At 52.9% G+C, this 21,254-nt stretch overlaps 1 protein-coding gene across 2 annotated transcripts in view; it reads right to left on the reverse strand.

Annotated features, from left to right (window-relative positions):
- The window catches only part of Cbfa2t3 (CBFA2/RUNX1 partner transcriptional co-repressor 3), a 74,028-nt gene extending 53,371 nt beyond the window's left edge, over window positions 1-20,657 (reverse strand). For both annotated transcript variants that reach the window (XM_037206333.1, XM_037206332.1), the window contains exon 1: window positions 20,341-20,657. In XM_037206333.1, coding sequence (XP_037062228.1) covers window positions 20,341-20,416 — 76 coding nt within the window. In that variant the 5' untranslated portion in view covers window positions 20,417-20,657. The remainder of the gene's footprint in view (window positions 1-20,340) is intronic.
- Window positions 20,658-21,254: the final 597 nt, after the last annotated feature.

Consider the following 21,254-nt stretch of genomic DNA (forward strand, 5'->3'; position numbering starts at 1 on the left):
TTCCCCCAGTTTGGGGGGTTCCTCTCAGGAACCCACTTCTGCATTCTTGAAACACAAAACAGCCTTCCTGCCCCATCCTCCTGGCCTCCTTGGCCTCCTGGATCTCCCTCTGTGGCGAATGGTATCTAACCCGAGTCTGAGGGAACCTACAATGGCCACATTTTCAGATCTCTCTTCATGGTTGTACCTGGCCACATGGTCTGCATCCATGCTGCAGAAGCGTGGAGGGTCCTGAGTCCATTTTACAGGGGAATGTGGATCTAGCAGGGTTGGATATATGGCTTGAGACCACAGACGTTATATACCAGGCATATGGACACCAGCTGTGGGGACTGCTAGCATGAAGGGACTTTTGCCATGTGCCCTAAGAAAGCAAAGCACAGTTCCCGTCAGAGATGCTGTCGTGCAGAGCTGCCCGGGGGCAGCAGCTTGACAGCAGAGCCCTTAAGCCAGTGTCTGGGGGCTCAGCCTGTTGCAGGAGCTGGACCCTCGGGTTGGGCTGCAGGCTTTCCCACCCGGTGCTGGTGCTGTGTCTGTTTTGTGGGAAGTGGCCATTGGGCTTGAGAAAAGTGCTCACAACCTCTGCTGGAGGTACAGATTCCAGTGCGACAGTGAACCTCCCCATTCCGAAAGCTCTCCTGAGAAAGCCGTGGCTGCTGGATAGGGAAGGGATGGGTGGAGGCCCCGAGGGCTCCTTTGTGTGCAGTGGGTCCTGGCAGCTGCAGTCCCTACATTTTCCACTAGCTAGAAAGATGTTTTCCAGAGCCCATTTGTTAGGCAGAGAAGCCAAGTCTCCTGCCCTCTTGGCCTTCCGGCTACTTCACTAAGGGCTGGTTCCTTGTGGAAATGGCCAGGTCACAGTTCTTAGTCATGTTACCTCAAGGAAGCTCTCAACCACACAAACGGTATATACACACACCTACTCAGAACAACAAATACTCGCCAAGCACCGGGGGTCTAATGGACATGCTAGAGACCGTGGGATCAGGAAACCAGGTGCTGCCTGGAGCTTTCACTGTGTTTGTTGTCCATAGAGACAAGGCTCAATCCAATTCAGAGAATCCACTTTTCCTAGTAACAGCACGGTAGCTTTCCCAGTCAAGGCAGCTCTCCACCTTTATCTGGTCCCTGCCTCCCATTGGGGCTCTGAGAGGTGCTGTGCCTGGCCAAGGGCGCAGTACAGAACTATCACCAGACTCACCTGCTTTGACTTGGAGCCGGGGGCTCTCTTTGGAATGGATATCTTTTCTCTAAGGAAAACAACCTCAGGGTCCAACACTTCCAGCAGCCCTTGGGTTCCTTCTGCCATCCTGACCCCCCCCCCCACACACACACACAAAAGGGCAGCACCTTTTTTCCTCATAGCTCCCAGCTCAGGATTTTGATGTAAACAAAATGGGCATGAAAATATTTGCTCAGGGATTCTTGACTCACACTCCCTCTATTAGGACTGAACTCTTTTCTGGTACCCTAGAAAGCCTACAATGGAGCCCATGCCAGGGGTCAGGCACCTATCCTTTCCTACCTTGCTCTCTGTAGCCCTGGGAGATGATCTTCCTGCCAGTCTGCCAGCCTGAGGAGGATGCTGGGGACCTCAATGTCATAAGCTAGTGTTTGGCAGAGCTAAGTGTTCCACTAGGGCCAGCCCAGCCCGAGTCCCAGCTGTCACCTGCTGTTGACCTTCAATAATAACTCTGAGTAGCTTTAGACTCCTTTAAACACTTCTCTGTGATATTGAGAAACCTTCAATAGGAGTTTAGCTGTCTGCCATGAAAAGCTGACAAAATACTGATATTTAAAAATAAAAGAATATCTAGGCCAGACATGTTGCCACACACTTTTAATCCCTGCACTCAAGAAGCAGAGGTAGGTGGATCTCTGTGAGTTCAAGGCCAGCTTCAGGTATATCAGTTTTAGTCTAGCCAGGGCTATACAGTAAGACTGTGTCCAATAAAATAAAATAAGACAAAACCAGCATCTACTGAGTCATAGATAATTGTAGTGATTGATAGGTGCTGTTATCTATTTTAAAATAAACTCTCCTTAAAAACTTTGGTCTAAACAATGAGATTTTAAATATAACCAAATGTATGATCTATGGAAGAAAATTCTTAATAATTAGAATTTTGAAGTTTAAAACTTCTTCTGTGGCAAAGATATTGTTAAAAGAATAAGACATGTCACAATCTAGATAATGTATGTGTAAAATACAGATCTGGAAAAGGACTGCCATCCAAAATAAGCCAAGAGCCCATAAGATTAACCAACAAGAAAACAAACAGCCTCCCCATTAATGTGGGTCAGATGCCTGAACAGATGTCTCTCAAGGAAGATAAAGGCAAAGTACCCGAAAGTACCTGAGTAAAGACCCACACTTCATGTGTAGCCAAGGATGCAAGCCCAGCAGCAGGAGCTTAGGTCCTTCACTGAGGGATGCAGAGGAGGACTTTGGAAGCAGGTTTGGCACGCTCCCCAAACTAAGCACTCCTGCCCTACAGCCCACCTGCCTGCCTCTTGGTGTTTCCTAAGTGAGTTTAAAAACTTTGGGGTCGGGTGAAAAAGATGACTCAGCGGTGGGAGTACTTACCTCCAGCCCTGACAACTGGAGTTCAATCCCCAGGACCCACACGGTGGAAGGAGAGAGCTGACTCTCACAAGTTGTCCTCTGACTTTCATTTGTATTGCTCCTGCAAGCTGTCCTTTGATTACAGGCATGCGTGTGTGTGTGTGTGCCCGCGCGCGCGCGCGCGCGCGCGCACACACACACACACACACACACACACACACACACACTGCAACTTAAAACAAGCAAACAGAATCTTCCAGGCTGAAGGTGTAGTTCAGTTGACAGAGTGTTTGCCCAGCAGGCACAAAGACCTGGTTCGATCTCCAGAACCTTATAAACTAGGAATGGCGGTGTGTGCCTGGAATCTTAGCACTCAGAAGGTGGTGGAGGAGGATCAAAAGTTCAGAAGAAAATAGACCTACCACCACCATCACCAAAAGCAAGCAAACAAAAGCTGTCTGTCTAGAAAGAAGCCTGCCAGCAACTGCTTACAGCAAATTTTATTTGTAATTGCTCCAAGTTAGAAGCAATGGATCCGTCACTGAATAGACATCACCGCCTGGGACACATCAGATGGTGGATGTTATTCATTCATAAGAGGATGAAAAAACCTGGAGGAATCTCCAGTACACCTTGCTAAGTGAAGAAGCCCATTGGAGAGGGCACTTCTCTGTGACCCAACTCTAACAGAACATACTCCGAACGTAAAGAAGAAAAGGGCAGTGGAAAGATTCGAGGGCCTGGCTTCTGCTTTTTCTGGCTCAGTATGAGCCCTTGCCCCCTCCAACCCCTGTACCCCTGGGCCTGGTTGGGGAGCAGGTGGGGGTAAGGCAGGCTACTCTGGATGGCATTTTGATGTGGGCACTATCATCAGACGTTTATCTAAACACACAGAATACTCAACCCACAGAGGAGCTTGTTGTAAATTTGGGTTCTGGTCAGTAATAGTGTGCCTGTGTCTCCTCGGTTGTTAGAACTGTCGGGCACCAGTGACACTGCTGATGTTGTGGGGATCCAGGGGCAGCTCTGCTTTCTGATCAGTCTCCCTGCAAACCCAAATCTGCTCTAGAAAGCTTGGTCTATTTATTTTAAAAAGCCTGGGAGACACAAAATATAGATATCAATGACATTTTAAGCATCTCATGTAAATAGTAAAGGGTAAGCACAATTGGAAAGGCCTAGGGGAATGGGCTCGGGTCCAGCACCTGGATTCTTACACAGATCCTCTTTCCCTCAGTGCACAACTCTATTCTATTCAACAAGACTCAGCCAGGTGCAAGGTCCAGTGCTTATAACCCCAGCATTTGGGAGCCAAAGCAGAAAGATAGTGAGTTCTAGGTCAGCCTGAGCTATAGAAACTCCGTTGAGGAGGAAGAGAGGGGGGAGGAGGAGGAGAGAAGAGGAAGGAAGAGAATGAGGAGGAGGAGGAGGGGAAAGGGGGAGGGGAAAAAGAGAAGGAGGGGGAAGGCTGAGATGAAGGAGTTGTGAGGTTAGGCTCTCCAGGTAAAATGATGAATCACGGTGTGTACAAATCCAGGTCGTTGAAACTCCAGCTCTAGGCTGGACAGAAACCAGCCTCTGGCCAGGCTACCTCACAGAGAGCTGCTCTAGAGAGAGGCGCCTGCTGCCTCCCTCCTCTGTCGAGGTCTAGGTGCTTTCCACATGCCTGCTTGGGAATGCTGCATTTCTGCAGATGAGGAAGCTGGCCCTGGGAGACTCAAGTCTTGTGGTGGCGGCTGGGATGGGTTATAGCTTCACCCAGAAACCTCCATCTTTTTTGTTCCCCACCTGGCTTTTTGAATTTCCTGGTTTAGTCTCAGCCTTCTGGTTTCCCCACGCCTCTTGGGGCCATCTACCAGCCAAACTGTACAGTGTACGGCAGTCTCAACGAAGGAAGATGGACAGATGGCTGCCTCTGTCTCTTCCAGACAGCAGGGAACAAGTGTGAGCTTTTGGCACGGACATGGCTATCAGAAGGCTTGGGACCAGGTGGAGAGGGGCAGCGTGGCTCAGAAGTGGCCTTGGTGAGTGGAGTGACACTACATAAACCACAGAAACTGCCAACACAGGTCTTCCAGAGCAGCAGCTCCCGTCCGGCACCCAGAACTCCTGACGCCACCCCATCTGCACCCTCCTGTAGGATCCTCCTGAAGTCAGAGGGGACAGGAGGCTGCCACAGACTTCTCTCCCTCTTGGAAGCCCTGATGTCCTCTGACTACAGGAAGACGTCGCACTTCCCTTGTCTGCTAAGACCTCTGGGATGAGTTATCTGGACTCTGCTTCTCACCTGTATGCAAAACCAAGGTTTGGAAAACCATAGGAGCTGAGAGCGGCATAGACGTGCTCTGCAGGAGTGCTTGCTCAGGGTGATGCGCATTTGTGGGGCACTGTGGCCATCATCATGAAGAGACTTAAGACTGATCCAGAAAGGTTCACATTAGAATTCACCTACCAAAGTCTCCAGCTGTCCTTGCCACTACCTAACAATGAGAAGGTGGAAGGAAAGCCCATCATCACCCATCCCGAGTGACTGTGAAACAAGACCCAGAACCTCACTGTGCTATGGTGGTCCTCTAGTGGACAGAGAGGGACTGGGTCCATGTTTTGTCACTGAGAAAGAGGAGAGAGCAGGCCACAGATTAGGGAAGACCCAAGGGGATGCCCCGGGGAAAAGGGCCGCGGCAGCACTCGGGGCTGAGTGAGTGTGCATGTCCCTTGTGTGTCCTCCTTTGGGACATGCTTTCTGCACTGTGGGGGCCTCCAAGCTGTTGCTCCTCCGCTTCACTCTCCTCTAGGCTGGAAGGGGGTGTGTGCAGGGTGACTGTAAGCCCTGCAATCAGTGGGAGCCACAGCCATAGATGTGTCAAGAGGGCCAAAGACAGGTCCTGTTCTCTTGTCTTGGTCCAGTGTCTTGAGACACTGCCAAGCACACTTGAGGCAATCTGCTGATGGGCACACCAAGGAGTCAGGGTACAATCAAGCACCGTGTGATGTCCTCAGAGATGTGGAGTCCTCTAGCAGACTGTATCAGGGTTAGGTCCCATTTGGAGTAAATATACTATGTATTTCCAACTTTACTTGCAAAAATCAGCTTCCCATAGCTAAAGAATACAATGTGAAGTACAAGACACTGCAAACACTGGCAGATAAGAGCGTCAGGAAAGGTTGTAATCAGCACAGGACCCCAGGAAGGACACATCTGACTGTGCGGTGGTGACAGCTTCTGCACTCCCCAGGGCCCTGAGTCACCCTGAAAGATGAGACACAGGCTGGGACATGTGCCCAAAGGACCGAAGCCTACAATACACAAAGAAGGAAGAGGAAGCAGCAGGCCTGGGGTGGCGCTGAGGAAAGCGCTTGCCATGCAGACAGGAGGACATGACTTTGATCTCCAGGACCCGTGTAAAAAAGCCAGGTGCGGTGGCCTGTGCTTGGAATGCCAGCACTGGGGAGGTGAGACAGGTTTCTGGGGTTCACTGGTCAGTCAATGAAGGCTACTCAGCAAATTCTGGGCCGGTGAGACACTCAAGGTTGTGCCCCAGTCTCCACATGCACCCATACATACATACATGCAGAGAGGATATATACATATATACATATTTCTATAGCTATCTATCATATATATATATGTGATTGATAGATAGATGATAGGTAATAGATAGCTGGATAATAGATAGATTGATTGATAGGTAGATAGAACCAAATGCAAACAAAAATACAAATTGGAGTAGTGCATGAATAGGGAAGTCCATGAGAAGATAAAATGGGGATGATCCCTCCCAAGGTCAGCTATTTCTACTCTTCTGCCTTAAACTGGGGCTCCCCTGAACCTCCTTCACACTTAGTCCCTCTCCCTCCCTCTTCATCTGTGTCTTTCTGTGGCTTATCTGTGCCCTGCTCTGCTCTGAGGTACCATCTGGCTGCTGTCCACCACTTTTCCGCTCCTGGAATTCAATGCCACTGCACACACTCACAAGTGACTTCGTGTCATGTCAAGCCACCCCCTAGAAAACATTCTAACTTTACGGTTTTTTCTCATTAGAATATTTACACCTGTGCTTTGTTCTACTGTTCTGGTTTTGCTTACGTGATAATATACAGACATATAGGCATTCTTGCTACATGGCTAGTCTTGACGGGCCTAGCACTTACTATGTAGTCTTGGCTGGCCTTGGACCTATGGGCAATCTTCCTGTCTCAGGCTCCTGAATGATAGGATTACAGGTATGTACAACTACATTGGCTCTGTTTTTGCTTTTTAAAACATCACCAAATTCCAGCTCGCACCCCACCCTGGTAATAATCAACGGGACCACCTGCCTTGGCGCCATTTCAGCACCCCAGCTCTGTGGCTTCTCTGCCCCTGTTCCTTGACCTTAAGTGGGCGCTTGGTTCAGACAAGGAGGGTGGTGACCTTCTCTGGGATTGTTTTTACTAACAGGAAGGGAAAGCATGCCTCTGGTTCTACATGGGAGGTGATGGCAGAATTGCCCAGGGCCATCTGCTGGGACACAGAGCAGAATGGACAGGGGAGGACAGAGGGCAAGGACAGACAGCCTCATGTCACAGATGTGCTTGACTGACTCCCTGGAGCTGGTTTCTGTCACTTGTAGCCCCAGAATCCTGAATGACCCACACCTGGCTGTCCTTCTACTGCACACTCAGAGCTGAGTGGCTCCTGTAACCCAGTGCCGGCTGTGATGGGAACAGGCTTGCCGGGAGCACATAGAAGCCACCACAGCTCATCCATCAAGCCCAGGCAGCCGATGATCTCTCGACCCACAGTGTCTGCTGCTGACAGGCCGTTTGTTATCACCGGAGCCAGGCCTGGTGGTGGGAGCTTCTCTCTCCATCCATCTCCACATGGGAGAGTGTGACATGGGGAGACTGGTGCTGTCCCCTCCAGCTCCAGATAAGGGCCAGCTCCTGAGCGGCCTCCTCCACACCCCTCCCAGCTCCAGGTCCATAGACACTCTATCTAGAACATTTTGCAGGCATACATTCTCAGTGCGGGTCCTGCTGAGCCTCAACAAATCCCACGGGAAGCCTTCCTCTGTCCTGTCCCCATGATCATAGATCTGTGATTCTCCTTGGTCCAAAGGAGGCCCCCCGCACCAGAACTTGAGCTTCCTGCACCCACTGGATGCTGAGATGCAAGATGTCAGGACTCCATCAACACTGAGACTCTGCAAGGATGGTGCCATTGAACAAAAATGGTGGAATAAATAGCCATTCATGGGTCCAGCCTGGCCTGATCTGTCAGTCATGCCCCCACCTTTTCAGGCAATGACAGAAGAGAGAAGAACACTGTTAACTGGTGGCTATGCCCAGGTTGGGGGAGTCACTTCCTATGTTCCCCTTAGTGCTTGATCTGATCTGCTGCCCCCATAATCCCAGTGAGTCCACAGACTAATCCTGGACTCCCAGCCATGGGTCCAGAGAAAAGGGAGCAGGTCACAGGCACTACCCTTCATCCAGGGAGAGGAGTTAAGGATATTCATCCCAGTGTGGAGAGTCCTCAGAGCTCCCCAGCCAATTCACTGACTTTGTGCATAAGGAAACAGCCTTGGAGAGGAAAGTCTCTGGGGCGCTTGCACCTCAGACTTCTAAGCTCTCCAGGCCAGGGTCTGCTCCACCCAACTCCCCTGCCCTTCAGTCTTAGGAGACCATGTCTTCTGTAGGCCAGAAGGGCATGTGGCCAGAGTAGCCAGGAGCCTCTGTAAGGTTGTTGTGTCAAATGACTCAATATACCCAGGGAAACACTGTCCAAAGGGGTATGGGAGCTGCCCTACCTGCCTATCCTTGCCTTCCCAGCGTGCTTTGCAGCAGAGATGATCAAATGCCTGGTTGTGGGGCTACAGCTGGGTCTCTAGGGTATTGTCTGAGAATAAAGGGTCAAGACATACTGGCAGAAGACCACACCTCCCTCTCTTGATATGCCTGGGTACCCCCCATCAAATGTGGAGGGCAGAAAAGACCAAAAGCAAGGGCTGAGGCTCTGGCCATCACCATGCCAGTCACCTTATGGGAGGTCACACTAGACTGTGTGGTTTTTGTTCTGTGTCTTTCTTGGGGTTTCTAAGTGTGCTGCAGACAAGGCCAGTGGTGGAGGGCTGATGATAGACAGTCACGCTGTAAAGAGTAGTTATATGTGCCTGGAGAACTGGCCCTGGGCTCCTGGGCTACTCACTGGATGTGCTGCAGGCCTGGAAATGTGTCTGGTGGGCAGCACACGTCTGAGGGTGGGGGAGGGCAGCAGGGAGCTGTGAATGAGCTGGGGGCTCTTGGACTCAACAGTCTTAGGCCGTGTGACCGTCCAGGGACAAGGCACCTGTCACTGCTTTTCAAGGCCCAGGACCGTAATTTCTGTCTATTGAAGTTGTAATTTACCGCTGGGAAAATAAACATTTGCGTTTGTTTGGCTGACGACATCCCATGAATGTTAATCCAAAACCTTGGGTGTTGCAGAGGGGCTGACTTCCCTCTCTTGCCTGGCCTGGGCTCAGTCCAGCCTCTGCAGCTGCTCCAGGAATCCCATTTCCTCTGCAGCCTCAGTTTCCTTAGTGTGCTGAGGGTGCCAGAGGGTTGGGTCAGTCCAAGGAAGGGTACCACCATCCTGGCGAGAGCTGGCTGTCATACCTTCCTATGTTGCAAGAGAAGCTGTCTGTGGGTCTGGTAAAATTTGGGGTCCCATCTGGGGTTGTATGGGCTGGTGTTGGTTGTGGCTGGTGAGCATATGGAGAATAGGATTAGGAAAGCCAGAAGCCGGGGAGGAGAGGACTGTCCCAGTCCCACCCCGGTATGGTTAACACCTGGCACTCCCTCTCTGTGCCATGTCTAGCATTTTAGGATGAAGGTCTGTTTCTGAGTACTGAGCTGCATGGTACCATTAGCTTACGACACACGTGTAAGATAAACATCGAAGTGACATGACCATTTCTAGGTGTCTCCCACAGAAACCTTCTACCCCAGAATCTGATACCCCTCCTCTAAAGACCCCCATCCTGCCACCACCTTCAACGTCCCCAGCCACAATGTGTGCATGGGCAGGGGTCTTGAACTAACTAGAGAGGAACATGTGAGAGGAACATCAGTGTTCATCTCTGTTTCCTGGTTGCAGACGCAGTGTGACCAGATGCCTCACGCCTCTTGTCTCCATGACTTCTTGCCACGATGGACGGTCCCCTCAGATGGAGACAAAACAAACCACTCCTCCCTTGAGCTGCTTTGCCAGGGGTGTTGTCACAGCAGTGGGAAAGCAAGTGACAAATCCTGCAACTCACCGTGTATTCCAGCTAGCCTGGAACTTGCGGCCATCCTCCTGCCTCTGCACATCAGTGCTGGCATTTACCACCATATCCAAGTTCACCCTAGCCTGGGATACACAACACATAACCATGCCCCAAAGCTGAGGCCCAGAGCACCCGGGTCAACCTGGAATAGAGCTCTCTTGGAGCTCTGATGCCCCAGTGGGGTGTCCAAGGCCAGCTGCCCATCAACACTCCTGGAGGACCCTCGACAGGTGCTCGCCTTTCGCCTACAGTTTTCAAGCTGCAGGTCTGGAGACCCAGCCAGTGTCCTTGGAGGAGGGTCCTAGTCAGAACTACTCCAGAACCACCTCCTCTCCCTACCTCTCCCGGCCCCAGGGTGACACCCTGGACTTTCAGGGCTGACCCAACCACACTCACACCCACTGAGTTAGAGTGTAAACTGAGTCAGAGCTTGTGTAGGGACAACGATGCCCTTCCAAGTCCAGGGCAGTGAAGGTAAAGGTGACAGCCAGATCACAATGCTACCTCCTACCACATCATATCCTCACACTGCCATGACCACTGTCCTCATTACAAGGATCAGGTAAACAAAGACTTACTGAGGAGGACATGCAGCCTGTAGGTGATGGGGCTGGGTTCTCCTCAGACCAAGAGTAAAGTGCAGACAAACTGAAAAAGAGGCACAGTCCACAGGACTGAATGCTAGTCATCTCTAAAGGAACGAAACACTGATACTCTCCACGCAGGTGACCCTGAAAACATGGCACCAACCGGGCAGTGGGAAGTAGGGGCCTGAATGACATACGATCTCTTTGATAAGAGATGTCCAGAACAGGAAAATCCAACAGAGACAGAGACCCGGTTAGTGGTGGCCAGGGGAGGGGACAGGGAGTAATGATCATGAGAACAGGGCTTCTTTTAGGAAGCTGCAAATGATTTGAGAGCAGATGGGCAGAGGTGTGACCCGCATTGACTATACCCTGGTATGGCAACTGAGGCATAGAGTGAGAAACAGCTGGGTGATACCACTTTAGTAAAAGTGCAGCCACAGGAAGCGCCCTAGAGCCACTGGATCTCCACTCGCTCGAGGGTGATCAGGGGGTGCAGCCTCCTCAAGGCGAGGTGGCCTGTCTGAGGGGGGGGTCTCTGGGTGTGGCTGGGATCTAAAATAACTTCAGGGCCTGAAACTGCTGGGGAGAAGCTGAGGGCAGTGTGGCTGCCAGGAGGAGAACTGTTCCAGGAAGGAAAGGAGAAGTTGTCTAGGGGTGTGTGTGTGTGTGTGTGTGTGTGTGTGTGTGTGTGTCCGTGTGTGTGTGTCCGTCCGTGTGTGTGTCTGTGTGTGTGTGTCTGTGTGTGTGTGTGAGGGACTGTGGTAGAGCCTGGTGGTGGACAGAGACAAGGTGGAGGGAATCAATAGACCTTCAAGTTCTGGCACTTTTCAGCTTCTGGGTGTCTCTGTAGTAGACTCCAAGGGTGGAGAGGCATTGCTCCACAGCTCAGACAGGATCCTGAGTAAGGGTTTTCATGCTGGGTACTGACACTCAGGATGAGGGCTCTGGTGGACAGGTGCTGAGTGGACCATACATGGCCTACAAGGAGGGCCAAACACTGTTTGTAGACAGAATGGACCCCTGTTGTGAGGCTTAAGTGGAAGTCTGAAGACGGATTTCTACCTAAGCCCAACCTTGGTCTTCGGCCCTTCTTTCTCTCTCTCCCTGCTGGAACACAGACACAAAGCCTGGAGGTGGGATGGACACTCGGTGTCTGGGACTCTTCAAGCAAGAGGCTAGTGAAGCAGACTGAATGAACCACCCGGCTCCCAGAGGGTGCCACTGCACTTCCAGCTGGACCATGTGCCTTTGGGCTTTTGCTATGTGGCATCGCACAGACCGTATACAGTCCCTGACTAGGCTACCTGCTATTTGCAGTTCAAAGCCATCCTTTTAAAATCAGGGTCCAGATCCTTCCTGGATAGAGTTTTTAGACAGGAGATAAAAATATAAGATGCTTTATTTATCATCCATTCATCCATCATCCATAACTCATCCATCAATCCCATTCATTATCCACCATCCATCCATCTATTCATCTACAATTCATTTATCTATCAACTATCCATCTCTATCCATCCACCTACCACCATCCTCTACCATCCTCTATCCATCTATCCATCATCTATCTATCCACCCTCCATAAATATTCATACATATATCATCCATCCATCCACTCATCTGCCCATACTCCACTGGGAGTCCATCTCCTGGTTCATAAAGATACTTGCCACAAGATGCTGACCTGGATAACAGAGTCCCTGTATGCGGCTGCTATAATACAGTCATATCTACTATGGGGTGTTCGGCACTTGCATGACTTGCATGACAATGCATGACTTTGTGTGGCAGGTGAGATGCTCTGACCCTGATCTGCATGACTGAGTGGTGAGGTGCCAGCCATAACTACCTGTGAAAATTCCAGTGCACACTGAGCCATTGTTATCCACTAAAAAAAAAAAAAAAAAAAAAAAAAAAAGAAAAAGAAAAGAAAGAAAAAAGAAAAGAAAGAAAGAAACAGCCAAAGTTCTTGTGTGACCAAGCTAAGCGAGGCCAATTTGTAATTACGTGAGCAAATAATTTTAGAGACCATGCAAGTCAAAAGTTAAAAAGTACCACAGAATCACTAGCTTCTGCAATGAGCAACCCCTCCCCCACTGACCAACTGCTAAACATGGGCTGTGGAGGGGAGGCCAGGGCCTGCACAGAGAGTCCACAGAAAGGAGGTCAGAATTCCCCTTGACCACCCACGCGGTAGAGTAAGCAGCCCTCCCTCTTCCTTCCGCCCTAGGGGCAGGGCTGAGGTGATTCCCACAGGCCACTGTGTAGACTTTCCCAGGTCCCTAAGCCTTGTGTGCACTTGCCTACACAATCTCACATGTCTCCCTGAGGTGCCTCAGCCAGGAGCTACTGACAGGCAGGGTACCAGGATGGGTCACCTTGCGAAGGGTCAGAGGACATTTGTGAGTAAGCTGCCAGAGAGCAGAGCCTGATAATCGGGCTGGGTGCCCTTAGAACTCTTGGCTCCTCTCCCATCACTCAGCACAGCGAGGTGTCCTCCATCTCTCTCCTACACCTAGGCCAGGCAGACATGGCTCAACCTACCCATCCTCACCAGGCACCCATCCCCACTTAGTGCCTAGTACCCTCCTCGGAGGATCTGTGCCAGGGCCTGCAGGATCCCCAAGAATTGTTATTGGGCACTTGGATGGCACAAAAAAGCCTTTCTGAATGTGAGCTGTGACCCTGCGTTTCTTTCTTATCTTGGCACTTGAGGCCACACAAACCAGGGACCTACCCTCTGTTCCCATTACCGCCCTCTGAGTCCAACCTCTCTCTCTTGAGAGCAAGAGCCGTAGCCACGTCGGACCTGGGCCTCTGCTAAAGGCCAGGACTTGGCCTGTTGTCTGCTCTTGCCCTTGTGTTTGGATGTGGGCACAAGGGAAGAAGAGAAAGGACCCTCATCTGAGAATCTTTTTTAACAGGGGAGTTGGAGCTCAATTCTCACCAGGGGAGCAGAGAAGTCAATGTGTGGGCTATGTGGCTTGTCCACCCCGGGGACCCGCAGCCTCCATGGGCACCAGTGCAGAGCAGCAGAGAACATAGGACATAATGCCCTTAGTGTGACAATGCAACCCCACAGTGTCTGGGAGGCATGCTGCAGACGAAATGGGAGCCTCAGAGGGTTCGTACGGCTAGCATAGCTCTGAGTGCGGGCACTGCCCTCTTGGCTAGCTTGCATGGATCTGGGGCAGAGCCAGGCAGTTATTGTCTCCACTTCACGGGGAGAAAACTGGCTATTGCAGAGATGTCTGCCTGACATCGGGAACGTCAGAAAGGTTCCACAGAGCAAGTGGGGCAGATGGAGGTACACAAGGGTGCTGTGAAGGCATGATTCAAGGTGTGGCCAGAGCCAACACAACGGCCTCACCCGGGCCTCTGTTTCATTCTCTGAAGGTGTGTGGGGAAACCTTATTCCTTTTCTCTCCATGGGATGGAGCAGCGGAGGAACAGCAGCTGAGGCCCTGGGAGTGCCAAGGGACATTTTCTGAGGCCCCCCAGATTCTGGTAGAACCACATGTGCCCAGCAGGCCTTGCTGTCCCTGGAACACAGGTGCGCTGGGCCAGGGGCTGTGTAGACACAACATGGGGCCTTCTGACCCCCTCAATCAACACTCCCCCTCCCCCAGAGCCGGGACTTTCCAGATACTCAGAGTGCACCTGGGTTGGAGGGTGGGGTGGACTCCCAGTTCCTCTGGCTTTGGCAAGGCTTTGTGGCTCCTCCCCTTATGTTTAGGATCAGTCCCGATGGGGTGGGAGCTGGAGACCCTAGGAAGTGATGAGGGAGAGATAGAGCTGAGCTGAGGGGGCCAGGCTCCGTGCCAGGGCGAGCCTTTCCTCACCCAGTTCCATGCCAGGCTCACTAAGCGGGGTTTGCCATGGTCTGTGTCACAGCCAGGTGTGGGAGCGGGTGGAGCTGATTCCCATCTTTAAAGTTTGGTCCCGCCCTCACACTTTATAAGCCAGGAGGTCCAGCTCACCACGGCACAGATCTATGTGGTAGACTCTCTGTAGCTTGGGGGCCCAGGGACATGGGCTAAACCTGGCCCAGGGAGCCAGGACATAGGCTGCATCGTTAGGATGAGCCTGGCCTCAAGAAGCCCTGAGTTCAGCTGCTGACCTAATGCCAGCTCCGTTCATCTGCCTCTGCCCTCAGGGCTTCCCGAAAGATTCTGGGGCTTCATCCTTCCTCTGGCAGAAAGGAAACTTTCTGTCCTTGCCCCTCCCTCTCCTAGGGCTCCACTCTATGGACCCTCAGCTGCAAAACCAACTCGAACTTCAGTAGTGAGTGAAGCCAGAGACAAGGTTCCCAAATAGAGGGAGGTCTGTCAGGGCACTGTTGTTGGGGCCCTGGCAGGGCAGCTTTGTCCTGTAACAGTTATTGCCATCAGCGGGGCTTCCAGGCATTCTTGGTCTTCTAGGAGCAAGCAGAGCCCCTGGAGAGCCAAGTTTAGGGTGCTTCTGCTGAGCTCAAACTCCCACACAGAGGAGCCAGTGCCAAGGGGTCCCTTTTGTAAGATTCCTCCCCACTTCTGGTTTTCTCCTGTCGATCAGCTTGACACAGCGGGACCTGAGTCCACCCTGGCCAGGACTTGTAGTTTGAGTCCAGGCAGGGCCATTTGGCTTTTCTGCGTGCTGGTGGCAGGAAGGGAACATGGGTTTGGTAGGTGATGGCCTGATGTCGCTCACTACTGGGTAGTACTTCCTCTCTCTGATTCTGTGTCCTCCTCTGTAGGCAGCGTGGTGATAGGAAGATAGGAAATTGAAGGACCAAACGAGTTAAAGCCCACTGCTCTTGGGCCTCCAAGGGTCGACACTGTTCTCTGTGTCATGCCCCCCCTTATATCCTCCGGGGGAGATGTCCCTTGACTGCAAGAGGCTACTGTGTCCCCTGTCCCTCTGCCTTGGAGGAAGTAGGGACCTCCTTGCTAGGAGGTTCAGTGTGCCTCCAGGATCCTCACTCACCTAGAATTCAAGATAGCTTGCCCTGATCTTGCTAGGCTGAAGGCCAACAGTGGACACAGCAAAAGGGGTGTCCCTGCATCCATGACCAAGAAACCATGTTCTCCCCCTTGCCCTGCATAGTAGACCCTGGTAACATTTGCTTGCCCTGGTGGCATCTGCCCAGTCTATGCTGGGTGAGCTTGTCATGGCTGCACCTCTCCATGGACATCCCTTTCCCTTCCAGTGCTAGTTGCTCCTGAGCACACCCTTCTCTTGGTCAAGGAAGCCTGAGACCCAACCTTATGGAGCCAAATGCAATTGAGAGGGACAGATGATATGTCACACATAGACTGGGGAAACACCGTGGGGCTCATCAGGTGGAGAAACTGCAAGGGGCAGAATGCAGCTGGAAAGAATGTGCAAAGGCCCTGGGTGTTTGCAAAGCAGCCAGATGGCCAGAGGCCCCACAGGACAGGTGGGCGGGATGGGCTAGACATTCAGGGCTATGGACCTAGGGGGTGCCCCAAGGGTGCCTGTGTCTATCAGATCCATCATCCTTCCAATGGGCAGCAAGCAGTTCTGCTCAGTTAAGAGAGCTGCTAGAGCCTCCTTGGGCAGGGTTCCTGTCCTTCTGTGTGGCCATCCTGGGCTGGGTAGACATGCCCCTGGGAATTTCATGGAGAATTCACCAGTCTCCATGTGGTCTGACCTTGGGTCCAGCACTGTGCTCGCAACATCTCCATCCTACTCCGAAGGGGTGGGTGGACCACTTTCAGAGAGGCCCCTTTCTCTCTTTCCTTGGCTTCCTCTACTGAAGTGGACAGTTCTGAGGGAGCACAGGGTGGGCATCCCCTCAGGGAGCAGAGACCAGAGAGGCCTATATACATTAGCACACCCACCAACAGCTTTCTGCTCGACTTGCATTGAGAATTGAAAGTCGCCCTTGCCTTAGGCGTGGCCTCCAGCTGTCCCATTGGGAACACTTCCTATAGGAAGCTGGCCTGGACTTCATCCTGTCTCTGCATACACCTTCCTCCTGGCTTCCAGCTAGTCTCACTGCTGGAGAGAGTATGTGGTATGGGAAATGACAGGGCTGTGTCCCAGAAGGGACTGTCTACTTAGCCTCAGGGCGGGAGGAGAAAACACCAGGGATTGGAGCAGAGGCCTTTCGCCTTATCTAGATCTGGACATTGTGTGAGTGGATGAGGGCACTGTCCACAGCAGGGGGGGCGGCAGGAGGAAGACTTGAATTCAGGCTGCGACCCCCCACTTACCTCCTAATCCCTCCATTCTCTGCCTGCTCGGGCGGGGGGCTCTGCCTTCCTCCCTCGGTCTGACTTTTGCAAGCTGTCCCTTACGGTTTGTTCACTTCTCAACCCGTGTGTTTCTGGCTCTCTCTGCAATTGGCCCCTTCACCCAGGAGCTGACCTTGTGGCGCTAACTCACTTACCACAGATAGATCTGAACCCATGTGCTCCCCAGTCTAGGCTGCAGGCTCAGCAAAGCATGCTGGGTGCTCTTTGGAACCTCTCTGTCATCTTCTGCTATCTCTCAAGGCTGGTACGACCTCCCACAGGAGCTCCTGAGACCATGCGGCCAGCAGGACAGAGGCAGAGGTGGAGTCTGAGTGGGCCACAACCCATCGCTTCAGGGTTCTCAGTGTGTCAGGCCTGAGTAAGGAAGAAGGGCTGGAAGGTGAGGATGGGGTCAAGGTCACGGCACACTACAGGAGCTGGCGGGCCTAACAGGAAGGACACTATGACGGTGCTTTGGCACAGCATGAGTCAGAGGTCATCTCTACAACATTCAGACTCGAGCCAAAAGCCACCACCACCTTATGCAGATGCTGGTCAGAGGTCACCTCACTTCAAGCAGATGTGGGTGAGCGATCACAGTCACTCACACAGATTTAGGTCAAAGGTCACCATCATATCAGCGGACGAGAGCCAATGGTCACTGTTAACTCTCTGCAGATTCCCATGGGCCCCACAGTCCCTCTTTTTGGAACAGGTCAGCCTCAGAAGTTTGCTCCCAGGTTAGCCTCTCTTGTCTGTCGGGAACCTGCCTCCTGCGTGAGTCACATCGTCCCTGGCAAAGCTTGGTTCTCACTAATGGGCACAGAGGCTGGGCAGCCTCCATGGCGGCTAAATGTGAAGTGGAAACATCCATGGCTTCTATGTTGAGCTTTACTGTGGCTGCCCTGGGGATGTTCTCTGTGCCCCTGGAAGCTGGTGCCTGTGGGATCTGCCATCAAAGTAAGGTTCTGGTTCTCCCCTTGAGCGGGCAGCTGGAGCGTACACCAGACCCTCTGGCCAGCAGCCCCCACATCCTGCACCTAGACTAGGATGATCACAATCCAGGGGTAGAGGGAGAGTGGCGAAACGCCGCCCGTAGATGAAGGGTGCCTGGATGTAGCAGGAGCTGGAAGAGGCAGGGTAGCTGTGCTGGTGGAGGTGTGACCCTGTAACTAAGCCTGGTCCCTGCCCGTGGGAGAACCTACTGCTGTGTTTCAGCTCCGCACTCACCCCTTGTTATCACACAGGGGGCTGCGTGAGAACACCAAAGTGCACGGTATCAAGTCACTCACACAAAGTGGCCCCACATTTGCGCAGACCCTGGGTGTGCCCTGTGAGCACTGGATGATGTGATGTCTGACGCAAGTAGACAGACCTACAAGAAGAACTCAGTTCAGATGTGTTTTTCCTGAATATCTTCTACCCAGGGTTAGTAGAATCTATGCATGAGGAAGGAACCTGGGCATTCAAATGATAGCCTGGAAGAAGGAGGAGGAGGATGGCAGAGCAGCGGGGAGGGGAAGGGGAGGAAGAAGAGGGAGGAGGGAATGTGTAGTAGAATCCAGCCAGCCCAGGGTTGGGCTCAGAACTCCAGTCTGGACCAAGAGGCCCTGGTGTCCTTGCTACCAGCGTCCCTCTGCGCCCTGCCCCTCCTGCCCCTGCCTGGGCTGCTCCACTTAGGGACACCTCCCTACCTCCTGCTCAACTGGGACCCATGTTGTTCTCTAAAGCCACACCAACAAACCGCCTGACTTAGTTACTCCTTGGGGTTCACTGCCTGAGCCTCCCCTGTGGGATCCTCTAGTTGCGATGTCTGTGAGTGGGTTTCAAGGTCTCCATCTGTGACTGGCAGCGCTCACGCTGCTCCTAGTGCACACAGTAGGCACCTAATAAACACCAGCCTGCTAACGCTCCACTTGGTCTGCCTCTGGCCCTCTGCACTCTGGGGTCTGCAACAGACGGGGATGCCACACCATCATTCCGAGGGTGGGATTGCCCCGTGCAATGCTGACTCCTCATTCCTCGCCCTGTCACTGGGACAATGAAAGTCCTTGTCCTTCTCGTACACTTTACCCATAGGCCTCCATGTCCCACCCAGCTCACAGCAGATACCTCCCCTGTGACCATTAACCACGAGCACAGCTTAGAGCATTCTGAGTATACTGGCTTTGTAGAGAAAGAGATTCTTGGCACTCAGTTCCAAACCCCTCTCTACTCTTGCAATGATTTGAGTGAAACCAATTAGCCCGTGTTCTGTCTCCAAGATCTACACAGATTCCTGGAGGTTTACAGAGGCCCCAGAACCTTCTTAGTCATCTATATCTACCAAGGGGCCCAGCTCCATGCTGCCTCTGGTGGTGTTTTCTAGCACTGCAGAGTCTCACATCGGTCCCTTGGGTGGAGGTTCTTTAGGGAATGTGGTATGCACAAAGTGACCTTGGGGACATTAAACTGGAGGATGGGTATTCTGTCAGAGACATACACAGACTGTCTGCTCTGGGCAACCCCATCCCACCAATACTACATTCATATTGCTGGCACAACCAAGTTCACATACACTTTGTGGCCTGACCTTCTAGGGTTACTGCTCCATCCAAATCACACAGTCCAGCTCACCTCTTGTCTCCTTCCCAGTCTCTGAGAAGCCATGTGGGAGACGGGGGTAGAAGGGGAGAAAGGACCTAGTCCAGGCCAGACATCTCCCTTGCATCCACCTGCAGGGTATTCACACCTGGGTCCACGAACAAGCACATTTTCACAGGTGTCTTTGAATCCCCTCACCTGGCAGAAGCCACAGATAACACATGCTGTTTGGGAAGTTGGGCCACGTATACCCAGCACCATCATTTGAGTCCTACATGTCTCTGGATACATGGGGGTTTGGATGTCAGGGCCTTGGGCCAGCTGCAGGTTTGGACCAGCCTCACTGTGGTTCTCTCTGAAGAAAAGGGTGCCCCGGGCCCAGGGTCTGGACTTGAATTTGACTGCCACAGCAAGCGTATTGTGGGGCTCAGAACTGTGGGCTCAGGAAAGTTCCGAAGGTTGCCTGGAGTGTGACCACGTGGTTGGCTGTGGGCTGGAGATGGAGCCACCTGCTTGTATCTCTGAGTCCCTGGAGTTCTAGGAGCGGGGCTAGAGATGTAGAGGAGCCTGGCAGCTTTCTGGGTCCCTTCCTAGAACCAGCAACTCCTGAGGGTGAGAAGGGTCCCCATTTCCCCGACTGCCCTGCTGGAAGTAGTGAGCTCGTGTAGCTGGGCTTCACTCTTCCTGCCTTTGACCCTAATCCAGCCTGCATTGAGGCTCTGCACCTGGAAGCTTCCGTGAGCCCCTGACTTCTAGCCTCAGCCCCCCCACTGCAGAACACAGAGCCCATTCCTTCTCACACAGAGCCAGGCACCTGCCTCTGGGTGGGGCCAGGACTCAGGCTTGGCACCTGCCATGCTCTTATGGGGCCACCTGCCCCAGCTGTGAGGGACGCTTCCCTGTTGGTGGGGGGACTGTGTTGATATTTGAGGTAGGTCAACACGGCCACGTTGTCAACAAAGTTGGGCACACGCACAGCAGCTTGGAGATGTCACCTTCCTGTCACCTGCCCCACCTGTCCCAGCTGCTGTCTCTCCAGTCCTCCCCATTCCCTACCCCCAGCCTCTTACCTGGACTGCCATGCCGAAGACCCCGGGGTCCTGAGAGCAATGCCCCGCTCTCCAGCGTGGTAGATGCCTGGGACATGGAGCTGCAGGTGGAGCAGGAGACTGATGGGTGCTGGGAGCTGGGGTGAGATGGACGGCTTCCGGAACCCACCCTGAAGCACCTTCTCTGACTTCTTGGGATCTGGAAAGAACTGGAGGGATGGCACAGCTTTGGTGTCTCGGCGTCCCTGCCTCTGTCCCTCGGAGGCCCTAGGCCCTTCTAGTCTCTGCTGCCGGCAGAGCTGGGTTGCAGCCCTGGACAGAGGGTGGGAGGCTGCAGGGCCTCATGTGACGTGGGGCGGGCTTGGGGACAGCGTGGGGGAGGTCCTCCTGCAGCCTCCAGGGGTGAGGCAGCCAGCTGTGTCGCAGTGATAATGCGGTGGGGGTCGGGGGACTGCAGCTGTGCCCAGCGCTTCCTCGGCAGGAACCATCTGCCTGGCTGCCGGTTCTCTCTCCACCATGCCATTCCGGTTTGACTTTCCAACAACTTCCTCCTCTCCTGCCTGCAACCCGGCAACCTCCCACTGGACCTGCTCTGGTGTGGCTCATGGACTGTGTTTCCTCCACCTGGGGTAGTGTTCATCCTGGCCAGGGAGAGTCCCTGGCTCATCTGCCTATCTTCCCATGGAGTGTAGCCCTTCCTGTGGCCTGGGAGGTCCAGAGACTCCACCCACTTTGCCCAAGAATCCCCTTCTATTCGTCACCCAGTGGAAGGCTTTCAAGGGGGGGGGGCGCACCGTCAGGAGTGAGCCTGGCCAGGACTCTGACCAGCCTCCTGCCCGCGCAGGGCTCGGGTGGGCTCTCTGCATCATCAGGGGTTCTCTAGTCAACTGTGCCCTCTAGGAATCTCCATTGTCACCTTATGCCTGGCCTTGAGC

This window comes from Peromyscus leucopus, chromosome 5 (assembly GCF_004664715.2).
Source record: "Peromyscus leucopus breed LL Stock chromosome 5, UCI_PerLeu_2.1, whole genome shotgun sequence".
Lineage (NCBI taxonomy): Eukaryota > Metazoa > Chordata > Mammalia > Rodentia > Cricetidae > Peromyscus > Peromyscus leucopus.